Source organism: Pristis pectinata, chromosome 4 (assembly GCF_009764475.1).
Source record: "Pristis pectinata isolate sPriPec2 chromosome 4, sPriPec2.1.pri, whole genome shotgun sequence".
NCBI classification, from domain to species: Eukaryota; Metazoa; Chordata; class Chondrichthyes; order Rhinopristiformes; family Pristidae; genus Pristis; species Pristis pectinata.
In genome coordinates, this window is record NC_067408.1 from 74,964,010 (window position 1) to 74,986,337 (window position 22,328).

A 22,328-nucleotide genomic window follows, 5' to 3' on the forward strand; every position below is an offset into this window, starting at 1 on the left:
ACACACCATGCTCCACATATGCAGTGCCCTCATTTCCCAACTCAAGAGGGCCATATGAAATGGTATTGCCAGTCCTCAGTACGTGTCAACACTTCCAAGCAATGGCTGCAATGCCTCACAACCAATGGTGCAGTTCCTGCTCTGCTGTGAGAAATGTAACAGTTAATCTGTTTACAGAAAACCCCAGACAGACGACAATGAGAGAAATAACCAAGCCAGGTGTTGGATGAGGAAAGTACACTGCAGTCCCCCATGCTTCTCAGAGTGGACCATGTGATCTTTTCCCTTCACACGAGAAGACAGGCATGATCTCAATTTAACTTCAGCTCCAAATTTCAATATCTCCAACAATGTGGCTCTCCCTCTTCACTATGTTGAATTGCCCTCCTGGATTATGAAATGAGACTTGAGCTCACAACCGTCTAACTTTATGAATTAGTTTCTGGCCAGAGGTGGATCTTATTCCTTGAAAGTAATCACAGATACAGATCGGGATGTTTTAAACAATGTAAATGTTATGTTTCTAAACTGCATACCCAATGAAGTGATTTTGAACAGACTGAGGTTTTGGAGTGTCGATTGTGTCAGTCCACTTCTCACATCTCCTGCGCTGCTGGTGGCAGCTGTTCTAGGCTGCAATGAGCACCGGCTCACAAACCATACCACCAATTCCAGCTGGCACTGCTCCAACTCTCAACCTGAGCTGAGAGAAGCCTTGCCCTTGGGTGGGGATGGAAATGATTTGATTCCAGTGACATTGAGAGATTGTTGAACAAGAGACTGTAGCCTTATATGTCACCCTCTTGGGCGCCATAACATTGTATTCATTGGACACGTAGCGTTAAGTTGATACACACTGACAAGGGTCAAGGTTTCATCTCAAAATGGGGTTTCTATTTTGCATTTATCCCCATGATTTCATTCCAATGATTTCTCTTTCTTATTTGTATTTCTTTAATAGTATATGAGGAAACAACACTGCCTGAACAATATTTAAATTGTTAGAGCTGTGGGCTCATATGTTTCTGGGACCCGATGAACTTCATCTTAGGTTTTAAATGAAGTGCTTAGTGAGATAGTTGATGTGTTCACTTTAATCTTCCAAAATCCCCTAGATTTAAAGAAGGTTATTTTAGATTGGAAAATAGCAAATATAACTCCTTTATTTAAAAAGCGATAGAGACAGAATACAGGGCATTACAGGCAAGTTAGCTTAAATCTGTCAGAAAGAAAATGTTGGAAGCTATTACAAAGGACATTATGGCAGGGCAGTATTTTGTGATAGGGAAATCATGCCTGACCAATTTATTGGAGTTATTTGAGGAAGTAACCGGTGCTGTGGATAAAGGGGAACTGGTGGATATATCATCCATAGATTTCCAGAGGGCATTCAGTAAGTGTTGTGTCGTAAGTTATTGCAGAAAATAAAAGCTTGTGTTAGGAAGCAACATATCGGCATGGACAGATGGTTGGCTGGCTAACAGTAAACAGTGAGACAGCTTTAGTGGTCTTGTTCAGGCTGGCAAGTTGTAATGAGTGTCAGTCATGCGGGTAAGCATTGGGGCCTCAACTTTTTACAACTTATGTAAGTGATTAGGATGAAGAATGAAGTATGGTTAGTAAATATACTGCTGGCCCAAGGACAGGCAAGAAAGAAAGTTGTGAAGATAAGGAGACAACAAGGAGATTTAGGTGAATTAATGAGGGGGCTAATGCCTGGCAAATGGACTGCAATGTGGGAAAATGTGAATTTATTCATTTTGGCAAAGAAGAAGCATATTATCTGAATGGCAATAAATTGCAGAGCTGGGTGATGCAAAGGGACCTGGGTGTCTTTTTGCATGACACTCAAAAGACTAGTCTACAGATACAGCAAGTAATTAGGAAAGGAAACAGAAAATTATCATTTATTGATAAGGGAATTGTCTACAAATGTAGGCTTCAGTTAATATCAGAAATAAAGTCCCACAATGAATTTTAGATCAGTTAAAATTATGCCTTTAGCAATGTGCTGGGGACTTTTTTCCACTTCAGACCTTGCAGAGACAGCCACCACTTGCATGTAAACACAGGACTTAATGCTGCACATTCAGATCCTCAACCAAACAAGCCCATTCTACCCAGGGCCCAATAAATTCCTATCCCTGCCTCTTCACACTTCCCATTTACACTGTCATCTTGCTACAATGTTCCTGAAGGGAGTGACAAAAGAAAAGGCTTGCATGCAAATAATTTACATGCTCAAGAAACATATACCATTTCATTGTGGTACTTGCTTTGTATAATTTCAAAGTAAGCATGAACAATTTACAAACTAGACCCAGAAGAAGTGGAGGGGCCCAGGCTCAGAAACTAATTTCCCAGCTTTTGGAGGATACACGGGCAAACATGTCCATTAGCTCACTGTTTATATATTTTAGATGGTCTTGGTGCAGGGGGACATAGCCCACTTTGCGTCATCTGCCCTCTCTTCTGTAACACTTCTGCCCAAACTAGTCTGACTGTGGATCCTGGATTAATGCACTGAAACTCATGGCGAAAGAACTGTTATGCACCATCCTTAGTTGTGCAAAGTATTATTTAATACTGTCCTTCTAATCTTAAAGCAGTCTCTCAAAAATTGTGGCACGGTAGCGTAGCGGTTAGCGCAACGTTATTACAGCGCCAGTGATCGGGGTTCAATTCCCGTCGCTGTTTGTAAGGAGTTTGTATGTTCTCCCGTGTCTGTGTGGGCTTCCTCCGAATGCTCTGGTTTCCTCCCACATTCCAAAGACATATGGGTAGGTTACTTTGGGTTTAAAATGGGCAGCGCGGACTCGTTGGGCCGGAAGGTCCTGTTACCACGCTGTAAGTAAATAAAATAAAATAAAAAATAAAACTTTAACCCAGTTGCATTTTTTCAAGCAAACTGTCACTCTGAAATCTTACATTAGAATGTGTCACAGTAACCATGATGAGTAATGATGTAGAACGAATGTTTACTCGGGTATAAGCTGCATTAGGAGAAAATGCTATGTAGATTTAAGTTATTAACTAAAAAAAGACACACCTTATCACATTTATTCCTGTATGTTCTTATAGATCAAGATTCACTCCACAATATACTGTTAAAATTATTAGAATAAAAATTTTATTCTTTCTGAAGATTGCTTTATTTTGTATTTCAGTGAACAACTGTATAGTCATCACCTAAGGTGAAAGAGGTTTCATGCATTGAGCACTGAAGCAATTTTCCACCTTTTCTGTTTAAACAGTTCCTCAAGTCCTGAAAAGCTGTGCAGAATTCATTGAGAAACATGGCATTGTAGATGGGGTCTACAGACTCTCAGGAATTACATCCAACATTCAAAGGCTAAGGTAAGGCATCACTTGCAACAGCTTCATATGGTTTTAACAGTGTAAAATTGTAGGAGTGGAGGCAACACTCCGTATTTAAGTTCCTCCAGGTTAAGCTAAGTTTTATCCTTAAACATGAATTGGTGCAGGCATATTGTGTTTGACCTAAGAGCTGTCATGCTTGAAGCTTCATTAGAGATAATAATAATGCCTGGTTTTACTCAGTGAAGACAACCTCATTTCTGAACTAAGTCCCCTCTTGACCTGGTCCTTAGCACTGTAAAAATCCCTTATTAAAGTGTTTGAAATTTTAAAAGGTAAAATGCTTCAGATTATTTTTCGTTATATTAAAGAGCATCTTAATAATTACCAACCAAAACAGAAAATATTGGAAAAACTCAACAGTTAAGGCATCATGTGTGGAACAAAAGACAGTCAACGTTTCAGATCCGTGATCCTTTTGATTTTCATTTAATAATTACCAAATTTGATTTTAAACAAAAGCTTGCCCCTTCTACCTGCAGAATCTTTTATATGGAGGCAGAAAAGACTTGATGTCTGTTTTATTCCAGCCCCAAGAGAGATGGGACGTCAAATGGGGTTAGTGGCCAATTCACACTGGCACAAATTTTGGTGAGGTGGAACCCTGTCTCACAATGTATGGTTTTTACGGCCACTACTGTATATGTGGCCCTGGGCTTGCAGCAGTTTGTCTAGCCCTGCCTGTCACCTTCACAGTAAATCACTGAAAAGTTGATTGCTTTACATGCTCAGATGTTTAAAGCCTAAACAATGTGTGTTTGGCTTCTCATTAACATTCCATGGGATCTTTTTTCATTTATGGCGTCTAGATGATGGGGGAATTATACCACTAAAACATATGGCACTCGATACTTTTCATTTCTGGCAATGATACCCTGGCTCCATTGATATTCACAGCTCTTATGATCCATGTGTAATGTCTAACTTAGATCTATCAAGGAAAGAGAAAGTGCACTGATTCTTCAAAGGAGCTGCACTAAGTGTGTTTACTTTCTGAGAAAGGACCCACATTTGTAAAGTACCTAATTGTGTCCTCTAGGTATCACAAGATCCTATGTAAAGTGCAGACAGACACTGTTGTTTTTTGGGTAACTACAAGAGGTTTTTAGCACACTAGCACCAGTGACCAAAAAAATGAAGGTCTATATAATTTTTAGTTAAAGGAAGAATGTTGACCAGCAGATGAAGAGGAGTCTCTACTCTCCTTCAAATAGTGAGTGCAATGGAATATTTTACATCAGCCAAACTGGCAGCTAGAACTCATAGCTTAGCTTCATAGCAATGTAGGATTACCTCCCTCTTATACTGGAATGTCAGTCTAAATGACATATTCATGTCTGTTCTGTCGCAGAGGTGAAATTATTTCCAGCTGGCACATTGTTTGTAGTTATCCTTAAGCATTGTCTTCAGTTATCAATAACCTTTATTTTCTTTAATATCTTGCTGTATTGCTTCTATATTTTCATTTTACTTGTAAATACATCTGGAAATTAGTCGTAGCCTGTACACAAATGTTTGACATTGTGTGGGTCTTCTGCCATTTGAATTAGTGAAGGGAACATGCCTGAGCCTTCCATAACAACAGTAAATAATTGACCATATTTTGGGGCTATCAATAGATCAGGGTTATGAAGTTAATAATAAAGAAGCAGGTGTGTGGTGGAAGGTTAATTTTAACACTGGGCAATATGGGTGTGCTGACTAGATTGCCCTATATAGAGACAATGGAAAACAACATGAATAATAGGCAACTCTTCTGACATTGCCATTATACACCATTACTCAAAGCTGGAATGACCCCTCAGTCTTCAGATCATAAGAGACTCTATTTGTTGAAAATATATTCCAACTAGTTTTTTTTTGGTATTTTGGGAACTCTTAAACCTTTAGAGCCTTTGTTAATTCAGTTCTGATCATGCTTTCAAATTCCCCATTCTCTTTCCATTAGAATTTAGTAATGCTTTCAATAATGTACTGAAGGTAATTATCAGCAGATTGCTTTTACATACTAGATTTTATGATGCCTCCTTAAGATTTCAATTCATTCTTCAAAATTAATAGTAGGTCATATCAGATCTCGTGTTTATGTTTAAAATATTAAAGGAAATGTAATAAAGTTTTACGTTTACTGAAGGAACAGGAGGATCAGCTGCAGTGAACAAAATAGTAAGGATCGCAATTGACGCTAAGCTGGTCTTCTGTAGGTCACTTGGTCTTTTATCTGCTGTCAAATGTTTCTGATTATCAGCTGGTCTAACTCAAATTTTCATATGGGGTTTCCACTTGGTTTAACTTCCTGATTATTCATCACAGTACATATAATAAACCAGCCATTTAAATGTTCTGTCACCACTTGCCATGAGACAGGTTTTTTATAAGAGACAGTCGGTTAAATGTCTGCCACACATTTTGAAGAATAATTCACTCATCATTTAAGTTGTTTTTTTCCTCTCGCCTGCAGTTCAAAAATAAGTGCAAACTGACTCTGGAATATATTTATACAATACACTTGAAACAAGCATCTGAACTGCAATTGTGATGAGATGTAAGATATTATCCAAAACTAGACAGAGATACTGCGATTTTTGTCACACATTCTTTACAAGTAAAGTGGTTGGCAAAATGCCAAAAATGCAGTAGCCACCATAGTCTGAAAGCACTTACCAAGCTCATGATCCATAAAAGACAGGGTGGGAAGTGAATGGGAACACTGGCACTCTCAAGGTCCCCTGCAGAGACAAGTAATATCCAGAGTTGAAAATGCACAGCTGTTTACTCATGACCACTGTATTAAGACCATGACTGTACCCAATAACATCGTGGGATGACATTTTCCCCAAGGAGTGCGTTGGTTCAAGAGGACAGTTCACCATCACCACCTTCTCAACGGTAGTTAAGAAGGGCAAAACATTCCAGCCTTCCTTTTGATACCCATATCTGAGAATAACTTAGTAAATATTTTTCAGAAAGAAGTCAAGACCATGGACCATTAAACATGCTCTCATGAATTATAATTACAAAATTATGCAGTGCAAAGGGTAAATCAACATGTGAACTTAACAATAGTTGCAGAAAGGAGAGACAGGAGATTCTCCAGATGCTGGAATCTGGAGCAGCACACACAAAGTGCTGGAGGAACTCAGCAGGTCAGGCAGCATCTATGAAGGGAAATAAACAGTTGACGTTTCGGGTAAAGATCCTTCATCGGGACGTCTCGACCCGAAATGTCGAATGTTTATTTCCCTTCGTAGATGCTGCCAAGTTTCTTTGAATGCCAGTTCAATAAAAACATGACCTAATTTGGACTCCTTGGCTATTAATACTTACAGAGCCATTCCTTCTCAAGTAGACAAAATTAAACATTTATGCCATCACCCATCCTCCTACATTACCAAACAACAATGAGCCAATAATTACCCTGCCTGGCCCATGTGTTTGAAAGAACGAGAATTTTTCATCACCAAACTTTGCTGCAATAGCAGGCAGCAGTCAATCACACAAAACAACCTTTAAAGACGTGAAAGCATTAATTATTGTTTGCAGACCAGTATTGTGTATGATACATTTTGTATTGACTGATCTTCTAATCAGTGTTCTGAGTCAGTACATGCCACATGATACTGGTCCACAAACAATGATTTGTGTTTCCATGCCTGTAAGGATGGTTTCATGTGACTGACTGCTGGCTGCTATTGCAGCAAGGTTTGGTAACAGAAAGTTTTCTTTGGTAATAATGAGTTTTAGTTTGAGGTTTTTAATGTTTGCAACACCCAAGAGACATCTTGGACAAATAAGTCGCAGTCAGCTATAGGTCACATAGGTCACATAACTTCCAGTTTTGCTTGAGGTAAGGTGTGACCATTCACAGATAACTGGCTGCAGTGTCGTTCATCTCACCAACTCCCACGTCTGCTCTGTTTCACATTGATCATTAAACCACAAGCGAGTGTCACACTGAAGTGTTCCACCCTTGGTGGGTTCACAGGAGATGGAGAGTGACAACTGAAAATAGCTGCGAAAAGCAGGCCCATCCATCCGTTTTCGTGCTCAGAGTCACGCAACACCCAAGGGTGTAATTCAGCCCATTAAGCTTGTGTCGACTATTTGTAGAGTTTTCCATTTAGTACCACGCCCATGCCTTCCCAGTAGTCCTCCAACATCTTTTCTTTTTTCAGTTGGAATCCAATCCCACTACTAGTGATTCTTCATCTGCTACACTTTAGAGCAGTGCAATATCTTCAATAAATCCTTTTATGAAAAAAAAACACAAAGCACATTGATTTTAAGCTCCTTGGTGCAGACTTTATGGAGTACCCATCAGTGCTGTTCAGCTGTTTCAGGCCTTTGTTACTCATGGCTGCTGAGCTGTGGAAAGGGACAGGGTCCTTCAGAGGTGGAATGGCAACACTCCCAGCACACACAGGAAGGCAAAACATCAGAACAAGTGGTTTGCATTTCAACCGGTACCTTTGGACAGAAATCTGATATAACCTCAACCCCACAATGTATTACCTAAATTCAATTTTCCATTTCCTTTGCCTTGGACTCCGAATGTTCCCGTGTTACACACAACTACAATGTGTTATGGTCATCTTACAGGATATTGAATATCAGGCCCGCACACGCCTGTACAAAAAGATTACCTCATCAGTAGAAAAGGAAAAGGAAACCAATGATTGTTCTCCAACTCATGAAAAGCAATATCTCGAAAATATTTCTTTTGTACCTAGGTGCACATTGAGGTGGCAGGAATCAGAACAAAACTCATTAGCTGTTGCCTGTTGGTGGATGCTGTTGTCATCCTGAAAATGGTTGTTCCAGATTTTCACCTTATAGAAGAATAAATATTTGTTACGTGAGAAGATTTAGAATTTCTAGTTAATATAGACCCTGGCTGCTGCCTTATTCCAGTTAGATGATCTTCAGTATACCATAGTCAGTAATCTTTTGCCACCCTGGGATCTGGGCACTGAAATTCCTCCCTAAACCTCTTCATCGCATTGATTTGTCCTCCTCCCTCAAAAGACATGCCATAAAATCAACCACTTTTACCAAGTATTCTATACCCATTCTATAGGTATATTATATTGGTATATTAAGAGTAAAAGGGTGGCTAGGGAGAGAATAGGTCCCCTTAAAGATCAGCATGGCCATCTGTGTGTGGAGCCAAAGGAAATGGGTGAGATTTTTAATGAATATTTCTCTTCAGTTTTTACTGCGGAGAAAATGATGGAAGGTAAGGAAATGGGGAAAATGAGTGGTGTTGTCTTGGACCACATACAAATAAGCAGGGGGGAAGTATTGGAGGCCTTAAAGTGGATAAATCCCCAGGGCCTGACCTAATGCATTCTCAGAGCTTGTGGGAAGCTAGAGAAGAAATTGCGGAGACCCTTGCAGGGATTTTTGCTTAATCCCTGGCCACAGGTGAGGTTCCAGAGGACTGGAGAGTGGCTAATGTGGTACCATTGTTTAACAAGGGTAGCAAAAAAAAAGCCAGGAAACTACAGACCAATGAGTCTGACATCAGTAGTGGGTAAATTGCTGGAGGGGATTCTGAGGGATAGGATCCACCAACATTTGGAGAAACAGGGTCTGTTTGGGGACGGTCAGCATAGCTTTGTGCATGAGAAGTCTGACAAATCTTTTGGAGTTCTTCAAGGAGGTAACCCAGAGGGTAGATGAGGGTGGGGCTGGTAGGGTAGGTGGACGTTGTCTATATGGACTTTAGCAAGACCTTTGACAAGATCCCTCATGGCAGGCTAGTCTGGAAGGTTAGATCACATGAGATCCAAGGAGAGATAGTGAATTGGATTCATAATTGGCTCAGTGGTAGGAAGCAGAGGGTGATGGTCGAGGGTTGTTTCTTGGACCGGAGGCCTACGTCTGGTGGTGTGCTACAGGGGTCAGTGCTGGGACCTTTGTTGTTTGTAATTTATATAAACGATTTGGATGTGAATGTACCAGAAATGGTTAGTAAGTTTGCGGATGATACTAAAATAGGTGGTGTTGTAGATAATGTAGAAGGTTATGAAAAATTACAGGGGGATCGTGATTGGCCAGGTACGTGGGCTGAAGATTGGCAAACAGCTTTCAATCCAGATAAATGTGAGGTATTGCATTTTGGGAGATCAAACCGGGGTAGGACTTAAACAGTGATTGGTAGGGCCCTGGGGAGCGTTATGGAACAGAGGGACCTGGAATTGCAAGTGCATAGTTCGCTGAAGGCGGCATCACAGGTAGATAGGGTGGTGAAGAAGGCATTTGGAATGCTGGCCTTCATCAGTCAGGGCATCGAATATAGGAGTTGAGAAGTTATTTTGCCCTCATATAAGACATTAATGAGGCTGCACTTGAAGTATTGTGTCCAGTTTTGGTCATCCTGTTATAGGAAAGATGTTATTAAACTAGAAAGAGTGCAGAAAAGATTTACCAGGATGTTGCCTGGACTTGGGGGCCTGAGTTACAAGGAGAGGTTGCGTAGACTAGGACTTTATTCCCTGGAACGGAGGAGATTGAGGGCTGACCTGATAGGGGTATATAAGATCATGAGGGGCAGAGATAGGGTGAAAGCACATAGTCTTTTTCCCAGGGAGAGGGTGCTAAAAACAAGAGGGCATGGGTTTAAGATCAGAGATGAGAGATTTAAAAGGGACATCAGGGGCAGCTTTTTCACACAAAAGGTGGTGTGTATTTGGAATGAGCTGCCAGAAATAGTGGTTGAGGCAGGCACATTAGTAACATTTAAAAGCCATCTAGATAAGTACATGGATAGGAGAGGTTTAGAGGACTATGGGCCAAACACAGGCAGATGGGACTAGCTCGCTGGGCAATACAGTCAGCATGGACGAGTTGGGCCAAAGGGCCTGTTTCCATGCTGTATGATGCTATAACTCTAAGTGTTTGGTCCTTATTTAGCTCTCATAAAGCACTTTATTGAGGCACTCTAGAATATTTTACTCCATTGAAAGGTACAAAGGAAATGCAAATCGTTGCTGTGTATAAAACCACCCTCAGCATGTACTGATTGATATCTCAAAGCAGCGTCACAGTCTATTAACAATTGGCAGAAGTAGCACCGAGATACGCATTTAATGAAGGTTTTGACGAAAGTATTTTGAAATTTATATAGTTATCCTGGAGAAATAACAGAAGAGGAAAGTGAGCCTAGGCCACAAGCTTAATACAGCCAAACAGTGCTGGGAAAATAGGTACCCCTGTGTTTTTGCAGCTGTAACAGAGACGATCAAAAACAACAGCTCAAAGAAGATCATAGACACAAAAATTTTTGCAGATGCTGGAATCTGGGGCAATACACAAGAAGTGCTGGAGGAACCCAGCAGGTCAGGCAGCATCCATGGAAGAAGATATTTATTTCCCTCCATGGATGCTGCCTGACCTGCTGAGTTCCTCCAGCACTTTTTGTGTATTGTTCAAAGAAGATCGTGGTTATTAGGTTGCAAATAAAAATTTTGTCACATTTTTCTCTGTGCTTTTTAGTGTTTACAATCAATTATAGCATCAATTACTGCAGTGCTTGCCTGCGACTCTGTGTGCTGCTTTTGCTGATTCCAATGTCACATCATAGCTTTACACCCCAACATGGTATCATCTATTATGCTTAATTAGCCTTAATTTATAATTGAGGTAATAAGGTGTTTTTAATTTTGGATGATAGTGTAAAACAGGCTTTATCGGATTTATCTCCTGTTGTAGATCAAAACCATAGGTAGCCACGTATAACAGGTTTTCTTGCCATACCTGTTCAAACATCCACCCTCCTTTAGACGATCAACCATTCATCTTGAATGCTGGTTTGTACTGGTGCCTAGGTATAATGACTGCAGTAATCTATACACTCAACTCTCTGGCCTGGCTGTTTTGTCACTTAGTGGCAATCATGCACCACCAGGCACAGCATGGGACAGAACACAAACTATTTGAAATTGTCTCCTTTTGATAGATCCCCTTCTGTCACTGATAAAATCAGAGACTAGCGAATTGAAAACATTGGTGTTGGAGGCAAAGAGAGGCCACACTGAGATATTGGCAGGTGATACCATGGTAAATCTTGAAACATTTTATAAACATTCAATAGAGACTACATTGTAAACATCCACCCAGCTAATGCAGAGCAGACAGATCATGACATCACTGATTTGTCCCCTCTTCATAAATATTATCGGGGTTAGAGAAAATCCAAAAGCACCTTTGCCAGCAGCAACTAATCAAAGCATGGCCTATTCTGCTCTCAACACCAAAGCAAAGGGAAGGTCTCTTAGACTGCTCCCAGGGGACCTGATAGCAATAATCGGATTTCCTCCGGATTATTGCCGGGCTTCGAATGGTACTCCATTCCATAGGGCCCTGGTGTCATAAATGGGAGGGAATGTTGAACAGCCCTGCAATCCTCCAACTGTGCCTCTCTGATAATGCAGATTGGTTAGTCTTATCAACCCTGGCATCAGGGATGTGTGTGGTGTGGGGTGCCTACCAGCCAGGCCGATAATGATTAAGTTATTAAGGATGCAGGAGTATGTTCTACATTGTATGATGCATGTGTTTAATATGCCTCTCCAAAGCAGACACTGAAGTTCCTGTCCACATCCCTGTGTGGAGTTGACTGCTATCACTGTCAGTCTGTCTGCAGGTCCCTCACTGCAACAAAACATTCTGACTGTTGTGTTACAATTTCAATCACTGGATAGTTGTCTTTTAAGAATATATTAAAGCTCCACAATTGCAGTTCAAACAAGGCTGATGTCAATCATTTGTGAGGAAAACAGATTTTCCACTTTTCCACTGTGAAACTCTGATCCATCTCAATGTCTCACCGTCGCCACCTCTCTTTGCTGCTGTTGCAGGCAGGAGTTTGGCACAGAGCAGCGGCCTGACCTGACTAAGGAAGTGTATCTACAGGACATCCACTGTGTGGGTTCCCTCTGCAAGCTCTACTTCCGAGAACTACCCAATCCGCTCCTCACATACGAACTCTACAAAAAATTCACAGTGAGTACACCTTCGCTTCCATCTCTCAAATTTACTCCTTCTTCCTCCTCCTCCGGTGAGGGCAGTAGTTTGTATTGAGGTACAATCCTATAAAAAAAACTGCTGCTCTCCAGCACGTTGCCATTCTTCTTATGTAACCCCAGGTGGTGTGTGCTGGCATGGCTTTTGATATATGGGGAGTTGAGAGGGCTACAAAACATCACAACTGATGCTACACCTGCGAGAGAAGGTTGGCAAAAGGTGATCATGAGTGACGCTCCCAGCAGACTTGCATTTGTTTTCCCTCGCTCCCCAGCGAAATCCAAGCTGGGATCACTCCGAGTTCAGGCTCGATGCTCTGTTTGATTTTGCATTTCCGTGCTCAGTAAAGTGGGCACGTTGTCGCAGCAAAGAAGCCAAACTCCTTGTGTGCAGAGGAAATCGCCCTGAGGAAGGAGAGGCCAGTTTCTGACAGCACAGGACTAATTGGAAATTTATGGCTCAACCATTAATATCCCATTAAATTCCATCTCACTTTCATCCCACTTTGCTGAAGCTCAAAGACATTTGGATTCATTTTCTGCTAAGCCAAAGAGGCCAGGGACCTCAGCAACTATGAAAGATTTACGTCTCTTGGCCATCTGGCTAACTGACATTTTTCTCAAAGACAGCTACTTACTGCAAAGCAAAGGCTTTTACTTTCGCTTTAGAAATTTGAGTAATTCAAGTCCTTTCGGCTTGTTCTTGATCCCATTAGAGATGGGAAAAGAACAGAACCCTCCTAAAATGTATACAAGGGTAAATATTAGGTCAATCGCTTTGGATGCCTGACTCTTGAGGTGTCAAAATGCGATGTTGAATGAGCAAGACTAGGCTGTTGGCATATACAGTTGCATTTAATCCTACAATGATTGCCATAGGCCAGAATTTTATGACTTTGATAGAGATTCAACTTGCACCGCAAGGGGTGCCAATAAAATCTGCTTCTCCATGGTCCTCGGAACCTGTCCTTTGCAAGTAGGTCTTATAAAGGATTTATTCTCCCTATGGTGTGGTTGTTGGCATTTTCTATGGTGTTGGCACATTGGTTGCTTTTGATGCATAGCCCTACCTTTTTTATTTCTCTCATATTATTCTTCATTTGTTTGAGTTATGATATTGCATGCAGGGTGCCCGGGAAGGACAGGGAAACTATTTGGGCTTCCTGATCCCCTGCATTTACCGACATGAGAAAGAGGAAAAGATGGTCACTGTGTTACAGGAAAGATATGACCACACTGGAGAGGGGCAGAGGATCTTGACAAAGATGTTGCCAGTTCTGTCAAGCCATTAGTATGAGGCAAGATTGGATAAGTTAGGGGTGCTTTCTTGGGAAGAGAGGAGGCTGAGGGGAGACTTTATTGAGGTGTATGAAGGGCCTGTGTGGAGTAAAGAGGCGCCGATGGTGCAAGATGGCGCCGGAGTGTGGTGACTCGTTGCAAGCTGCTCTCTGCAGATCTACTCATTACTTTTACTATAATCATTCTACTCTTTTATATTTACCTCAATGCACAGTATAATGAATTGATCTGTACGAATGGTAGGCAAGACAAGACACGTGACAATAATAAACCAATACCAATACCAATACCAAGTAAAGAGGAAAGGCTTATTTCCCCAAGTGGAAGAGTCAAGAACAGGAGGTGCAGAATTATCACAATTGATTGAAGAATTAGAGGGGAGATAAGGAAAATATTTTTCAGCCAGTGGTGTAGAATTCACTGCCTGAAAGGGTGTTATATAAATTTTATTTACAGCATGGTAACAGGCCCTTCCGGCCCAATGAGTCCGCGTCGCCCATTTCAAACCCAATTAACCTATCCGTACGTCTTTGCAATATGGGAGGAAACCGGAGCACCCAGAGGAAACCCACGCAGACACGGGAGAACGTACAACCTCCTTACGGACAGTGACGGGAATCGAACCCTGATCGCTGGCACTGTAATAGCGTTGCGCTAACCGCTACGCTACGCTACCGTGCCGCCCCCTAGGCAGAAGCTCTGACACACTGAAGCAGTACTTGCATGTGTACTTGAAGAATCATTACTGCAGGGCTTTGGACCAAATGCCGGAAGGTGGGATTAGGCAGGAAAGCTCTTTTTCAACTGGTCCAGACACATTGGGCCAAATAGCCTCGTTTTGTGCCACAGATTTTTTTCTGAGTCTATGAATGCACAAAACAGTGTAAGCAGTCATGAACTCACAGACATACATTCATCTGTGTAAATAAGGAACGTGCACATTGGCGTGAGCACATCCACATATATATAGAAGTTTGCTCACACTCAAACAAGTGTACTGACTGCATTTTTCCAAACATATTCACAGGGCCATGTGTTCATGAGCATTCACAAGTCCAAACTTAGAAGCAAGAGGAGGTCAATCAGCTAATGCAGCTCCTCTGATTGATCTATACCTCAGCTCCAATTGTACACTCTAGCTCCATATGCCCTGATACCCAGCCAAACTTTAAGGCTTAAGACTTCCATTTGGCTCAGGCTTCTGGATGGGAGGGGAGTGGAGGGAGTGGGGAAGGATGGCAGGTCCCCACTAATTCCCCTCAACTCACCCATCAGTAAACACGTATCAGGATAGGTACACACTGACTGTTAAAGCTTAAACATTATGCTCCATTCCTGTCAGTGAGTAACTTTGAAATCCCCTCGGACCATGACTAAATATTGGTCAAATAGCATTGGCCATTAAGTATTGAACCTGGCAGCCAGAGGTCTGGATCATAATTATTATTATAATATTGTTTATTATTCAGTAATATGAAACTCTGAAACCAAATGAAATCAACGGTTTTGCAGCAATGAAAATAGAATAGAGTTTGATTGTCTGCACTGGGTGAGGGGTTTCAACAACCTCACGAAGGTATTGGTTTACCAGTGTACCGAGTTAGGCCAGATATGCATTTTGATTAACACACAAAAAGCTGGAGGAACTCAGCAGGTCAGAGAGCATCTATGGAGGGAAGTGGACAGTCAACATTTCGGGTCAAGACCCTTCATTTGGTGTCTCCATCAAGCGTTTTTATTAACTTTCTTCATCTAACAACCAGTTACCTTTCACCAATCTAATTAGACAGACCAAGGGTTACGCTTCACCAAGTTCTGTTGTTTCCACCTTCAGGAGGCTGTTACTGCTCAGTCAGAGGAGGAGCAGCTGGTGAGGATCCAAAATGTCATCAAAGAGCTACCTCCTCCACATTACAGGTAATAAAACCGGCCGACAAGCATCGCGCTCAATAAATCACTGCCTCGGCAAAGTGATCAGTCAGAACTATGCCCAATGTGCTGTCTAGTGCTTTTCTAAGCATGTTTCAGACAGCTAACATGCAAGGAAACTCTCAACTACAAAATGGCTGTGAGATGAAAATATCCCAAGAGGAAACACAGGCTAAAATACAATAAAAGTGGGAAAAAATAAGAATGACATTGTCTTCTGAAGCTGCTTCTCCCCAGTTATTAGTGCCTTTTGACCCCCAAATGTTGCACAGCTTTGAAAGACCAGCCAGTCAGGTATGTTTTATGTTGTATGTTGGAGAGCATGTTGAGGGAGGATTTCTCAAGCCCTCTCCCCAGGATTCAGTACCAATAGGGGATGGTCGAACCATGGTGATATCTGGTTTTGTTCTGCTAAAGTATCTGAATCGTTTCTGCTGTTACATTATTAACATCTGTAGCACTGGTGATTAGGTGTTTAGCCTGACAGCCAGAAGTCTGGATTGTTCATCAAAATCATGAATTTGAATCCCACCATGGCAACTGGGGAATATAAATTTAAGTAATTAAATAAATATGGAATCACAAAAACATCCTAGTCTTGATAAAGGTAAGTATGAAACCATTGGAATACCATAAAACCATATCTGGGTCACTAGTGTCCTTCAGGGAAGGAAATCTGCTGTCCTCGCCCCATTTGACCTTTGTGTGATTCCAGACCCACTGATCTCAGCAATGTCCACATCCCTCGAATGAATAAAAAAGTTGTTTTTAATACATAGGTTTTAGATGTTTTACTGGGTAAATGTATGAATTTGTGGCGCAAGGCATTCAAATGCTTAATTTCCCCTTTTAACCTTCTAGTATTAAACAAAAATCAAAATTTCATCAAGTGCTGGCAATCTTGTTCATAAACTTTTCCCCCACCTTTTTTCCTCTTGCAGAACTTTGGAATACCTGAGCAAACATCTAACACACATAGCTTCCTTTAGCACCAAGACAAACATGCACTCCAGGAACCTGGCCCTTGTCTGGGCTCCCAATCTACTGAGGTAAGCTACTAAAGCTAACTTATTCTATTTGCAAGCTTGTACGTGGTTGTACAGAAGAGGAAACAAATTGGATGAAAATACCACTTTATGCCAATCAAAGGGCAAACTGAAGATGCTGGGAATCTGAAGTAAAACCAGAAAATGTTCAAAGGTATTCAACAGATTGGCTCGCATCCGCAGAGAGAGAAACTTTATTTGATAGCTGAACAGAAATCAGTGTGGCAATATTAGTTCAATAGGTTCCCTTCTTCAACTCTCTGTGGATTTGAACTCACCCTAAATTCTGCTGCCTAAGCGTAGCTCACTCCATTACTTTTCATCCACAGGCTTCTAGTCCAGCACTCTCCAGAGTTAAAACTTTCATCATTGTCTTCAAATCCCTCCATGGCCTCCAATTCCATAATTTTCTCTAGCCCTGGAATCAGAATCAGGTTTATTATCACTGACATATGTCATGAAATTTGTTGTTTTGTGGCAGCAGTATAGTGCAAGACATAACAGCACAAAAACTCTATATTCTTCTAATTCTGCCACAAACACATCCTCATTTCATTCACCCAACCATTGATAGCAATGCCTTCAGCTATCTAGGCCATAAACTCTGAATTCCCTCCTTAAATCTTTTCACCTCTCACCTCTTGACACCTACCTCATTGACCAATCTTTTTCATCTGACCTAATATGTTCTTACATGGCTCGGTGTCAATAGACGTCAATATTTTTGACAGTAGGTTAAGCCAGAGTCTGTGGCTTAACCTGCTGTCATTTGTTTTTTAGTATTTTTGATTGCGGGACTTTTTCTGCCCTGTCCCTTTGCCCAGCATGTGATGCCATCGTATGTGATGCTTACTATATGAGGAACGTTTGATGGCTCAGGGCCTGTACTTGAAGGAGTTCAGAAGGATGAGGGGGGACCTCATTGAAACATGCTGAATACTGAAAGGCCTGGTTAGAGTGGATGTGGAGAGGGTGTTTCCATTAGTAGGAGAGCTTAGGATCCGAGAGCACTGCCCCAGAATAAAGGAACACCCCTTTAGAACTGAGATGAGGAGGAATTTCTTCAGCCAGGGGGTGCTGAATCTGTGGAATTCGTTGCCACAGAGGACTGTGGAGGCCAAGTCATTGGGTGTATTTAAGGCAGATATTGATAGGTTCTTCATTGGTAAGTGGTTAAGGTTTTGGGGAGAATGGGGTTGAGGGAAAAGAATCGGCCATGATTGAATGGCAGAACAGACTCAATGGGCTGAATGGCCTAATTCTGCACCTATACCTTATGGTCTTACTACCAAAGTTCCTGTCATCATGTAGGGCTTCCCTGTGATGCATGGGGCTGGAACTGCACAAGGTAAGTGGGAACTCCCTGCAGGTGAGCCGCAAGTGCAAGTGGAAGTGGTTCACCGCTGACCACAAATTCTGGGCCAATAGTTCAGGTCAATGACATCTCATCAGAAAAAGAGAAAATTATAAATATTGCAGGTCTTAAACAAGTACAGAAGGAGAGGAAGTGGCCACGTAGAACACTTCCATTCAGACCACAGGTGCGATCTTGAGCTGTCCTTATACCCTTTGATTCCTTTAATATTCAGAAATCTACTGTTCTCAGTTTTTAACGTAATCACCGACTGTCCACACCTCTTCCCTGGGATAGACAATTCCAAAGATTTAACACCATTTGAGTGAAGATATTTCTTTTCACTTCATTTCTAAAAGGTCTTCCCCTTATTTTGAGACTGTGACCCCCTCCGCCCCCAATTCTCGACTCCTCAGACTGGAGAAACACCCTCCCCATATTTACCCTGTTGAACCCCCTTAGCATTTTGGATATTTCAATGGAGTCATTCTTCTAAACAATAAATGCCCACCCTTTATAATGGCAAAAGACAAAAAAAAAATCAGTGATGAGACAAATGAAGGAACAAGGATGAGTCCAGAGAATCTTGACAAACTAAATATGGACTCCTCACAAGTGGATTGGACAATGGCTTTGCAGGTCACATCCACAAGGCTGGCTTCTGAGCTTCTAGTTGCCTGTCACTTAAATTCTGCATCTCATTCCCACACTTACCTGTCTGTCTTTAACCTCCTGCACTGCTCCAATGAAGCTTAATATAAGCTCAAGGAACAACATCTTATTTTCCGTCTTGACACATTACAGGCTTGCAGACTTTATGCTGAATTCAACTATAACAGGTATGAGGCCATTTTTAGCCTGGCATCTCACATTTTCCCTCTTCTGATACATCACATGTTCCACTTACATCTCCTCTAGACATACTCGTACCACCCACTTTCGACTGGCACCATCACCACTTGCGTCATTAAATCTCTCCTGGTATCCTCTGTCCAAAATATTCCTGTCTGTTTTCTCCACCTTCCCCTGCAGCTTAAAACTTGCTTCATTCCTGATGAAAGGTCAGACTCAGATTCATTTATTATCATATACACCACAGTGCAATGAAGTTCCTTGCTCGCATGAAGCTCACAGACTAAACAGTATACATGGTAATAATAAATACAATAATAAATAGAATGATGAGTGCAAGACAGCAAAATGGTGCAAAGATTGTGGTGCAATCTGAAGTAGTGCAAAAAGAAATGCTGAAGTGACAATTACGGAATGATCGAGAGAGGTGGAATTAAGAGACCGAGAATGTGGCAGCACCACTGGGAAAGGTGTGTGAGAGAGGTGGTTGGTTAAGAAGTCTGATAGCAATGGGGAAGAAGCTGTTCTTAAGTCTGGACAACTGGGCTTTCAAGCCTGACCTTAAACATTGCCTCTGTTTTGCTTTCTGCAACCTTCCCTCCTTTTTACATGGGTCTGGAGGAGATGTAAGTGGCGGCAGCTAGAATCATTTCCAAACAAAAAAGCACTGCTGCTAATCTGAAATTGTTGAATTCAGATATTGAGTCTGGAGGGCAATAAAGTCCTCAGTCTGAAGATGATGTCCTGTTCCTCGTTTACATTGGTACTGTGTTAGAGTCAAAGGGCAGGGAGTTCAGAGTGGGAGTCGGGCAGGAGAAGTAATATGGTGAGTAATTCGAAGCTCACGTCCACACTGGTGATCTGAATGGAAGTGTTCTATGTGGCATTCACCCAGAGTGCATTTGGTCTCCGTACTGTTGAGAGTCAAATTACCCACATTAATTTTTTGCACTGGTTTGCTCCCACTCACCATTGAATAAAAACAGTTTGAAACTCTGACTGGGAAAAGCCGTCAAACACTTACAAAGAACATTGTTGTATAACATTGAAATTTACCATCCATTAGTCCAAAGCAAACATGAAAATGAGATCATCTGCAGGCAGCCAAACTCCCTTCAGAGTTGTTTCACTGGCTTGAAAATCCGACGTCGTTCAAGGGACTAATTCAAGTTCTTGTTGATTCCTCATTTTAGAATAAACTGTCGGCTCAGTGCTTTGACATTGTTTATAAACAGGACCAACTAATGTGTGGTCTGTAGATACACCAACTCAAATCTTCTCTGTCCCAACATCCCACTCAGGCAGCAAAGGTCAGCAGCAAAATCTTGCATGTGGCCCGTCAGACATCATGCTGGGGAATTTGATCCACAACCACTGAGCAGCAGCAGCTGTGGTGAACAGAGAACTAGTCTACTGGCACAAGAGCTCTTCTGCTCTACTGACTGTGATGTATTGTGCCTCTCCACCCTCCTTAAGCTTCAGCGGCGATACCAGAGGCTTCAGCCAGGCCCTTGCACACTGTATTTCTCTTCCTAAACACCTCTGCTTTGCACAAACTCTTGCACCTTCAGATGTATCTCACTGGAGCCCCTGCCCTTTACACTTTTCCTACCACTTGGTGTGTGAGGCTCTAGTCCCTCCCGCTGCCCCACACACAAAGACACTGCCTATAAAATATCTCGTGATTTTGCCAACATTATAAGGCCCCCAGGTTTGACCTTGGGAGGATGTGAGGATGGGGACCTTAAGTGCCTGTCGGCTGCTTCCAAATAATAACTTGCATCGATAGCCGCATTAATGTTATCAGGCTGAATGTGACACTGAGCTACATAAAAGATGTCAGGCTGAACAAGGTGTCAGCTTCCAGAGCTGTCTTCAAGGTGGCAAGTGAGAGATGAAAAAGCAGAGAGGTCCAGGGAAGCAATTCCAGAGTTTGGGATATGATGGCATGGCCACCAATCACAGAGCAATGAAAATCAGGGATGGGCAGGAAGGCATAACTGTGTCTCAAGACTTTCAAGGATTCCACAAAGTGTGTGGGGTGAGATATCCCAGTGTAAGCATCATACTGAGAGGGGAGGGGCTGCAGCTGCTCTTGCCTCACTTTCTTCTGCATAACCATGGGAGGAGCAGACCGCAGCCATTAGAACAAGATTTGATATTGGAGATTATGCAGAGGTAAGGGGCTTGTTTGGGGACAAGTAGGAGAGCCACAGTTGCCATCTTTCCTGTCATGTAGAAGACATCTCGAGCACTGGTAACAGCACAAGACCAGTTAAGGAAGAAGGGTTATAGAGGAAAGGAGAGGAAAAATGGAGGGCACCTTAGGACAAAATGCTAAGCACTGACGACCAAAATTGGTCCCATGAGTATAAATTATTACAGCTATTACTGCCTGAAACCATGTGTCAAAAATCAGTGCTCAGACAAGTCTTCTGTTCCACCCACCTACTTATGCTGTTACCAAAGGCAGGGAAAGAGTGAGAGCACTGAAATGTGTGGCACAATTAACCCGCAAGTGCACTTAAATTGCAGCAGAATATATTAGAACATGCCCCAGAAAAGCACTCAGTAAAACTAATCTTAAAAAATATACTTCTCTGGAAATGCAAGCATCCCATGAGGTGCAGATTCAAATGAAGAAAACTGAGAGCAGATTATTATTGGGTTACTCTTTCCAAAATGTGTTATAAAATTCAACTCTAACATTATGTGTGCAACCGTGTATTTATCCACAGGTCAAAAGAAATAGAAGGATCTGGATATAACAATGATGCCGCATTTCTGGAGGTGCGAGTTCAGTCCATCGTTATTGAATTCATCCTGAATCATGTCAATCAGCTGTTCAACAGCAACACAGCCCAGCCCAAGCAGGACACTGAAGGTAGGATTGAAGCAGCAATAGTGAGGTCTCCATCCCTAGCCCCAGCCGAGCAGTTTGAATGTGCTCTGTGTTTTGTTGCTGGTCTTTTCAGCCCAAATCCTTGCAGAGCAAGTCAGGCTTGTATTTATTCAGGATCTTATAACATTCTCAGGACACACAGTGCATCTTACTGCCAATTAGTTACTTATGAAATGCAAATCAAAAAACTGCAGATTCTGGAAACCTGTGAAATAAAAGCAGAAAATGCTGGAGATACTCAGCAGGTCAGGCAGCATCTGTGGAAAGAGAAACAGAGTGAATGTTTCAGGTCTGAGATTCTGACATCCTGACAAAGGGATTTGGACCTGAAACATTCACTTTGTTTCTCTTTCCACAGATGCTGCCTGACCTGCTGAGTATTTCCAGCATTTTCTGTTTTTATGAAATCCAATGATTTCTGTTACATTACAAGATATTCCAGTTGGTTGCATGTGTCTTTGCGTAGGAAATTAAAGGTGCTGACTCCTGTGATCCATGACCGTAAGGTGGTATGAACTTGCTGGAGAAGAATCCACGCACTG

General features: G+C 41.9%; 1 protein-coding gene across 2 annotated transcripts in view; it reads left to right on the plus strand.

Moving 5' to 3' along the window:
• arhgap31 (Rho GTPase activating protein 31) overlaps positions 1-22,328 on the plus strand; it is an 84,691-nt gene that overhangs the window by 35,625 nt on the left and 26,738 nt on the right. For both annotated transcript variants that reach the window (XM_052014948.1, XM_052014949.1), the window contains exons 2-6: positions 3,255-3,357; positions 12,240-12,384; positions 15,538-15,620; positions 16,574-16,681; positions 21,623-21,768. In XM_052014948.1, the coding sequence (XP_051870908.1) occupies positions 3,255-3,357; positions 12,240-12,384; positions 15,538-15,620; positions 16,574-16,681; positions 21,623-21,768 (585 nt within the window). The remainder of the gene's footprint in view (positions 1-3,254; positions 3,358-12,239; positions 12,385-15,537; positions 15,621-16,573; positions 16,682-21,622; positions 21,769-22,328) is intronic.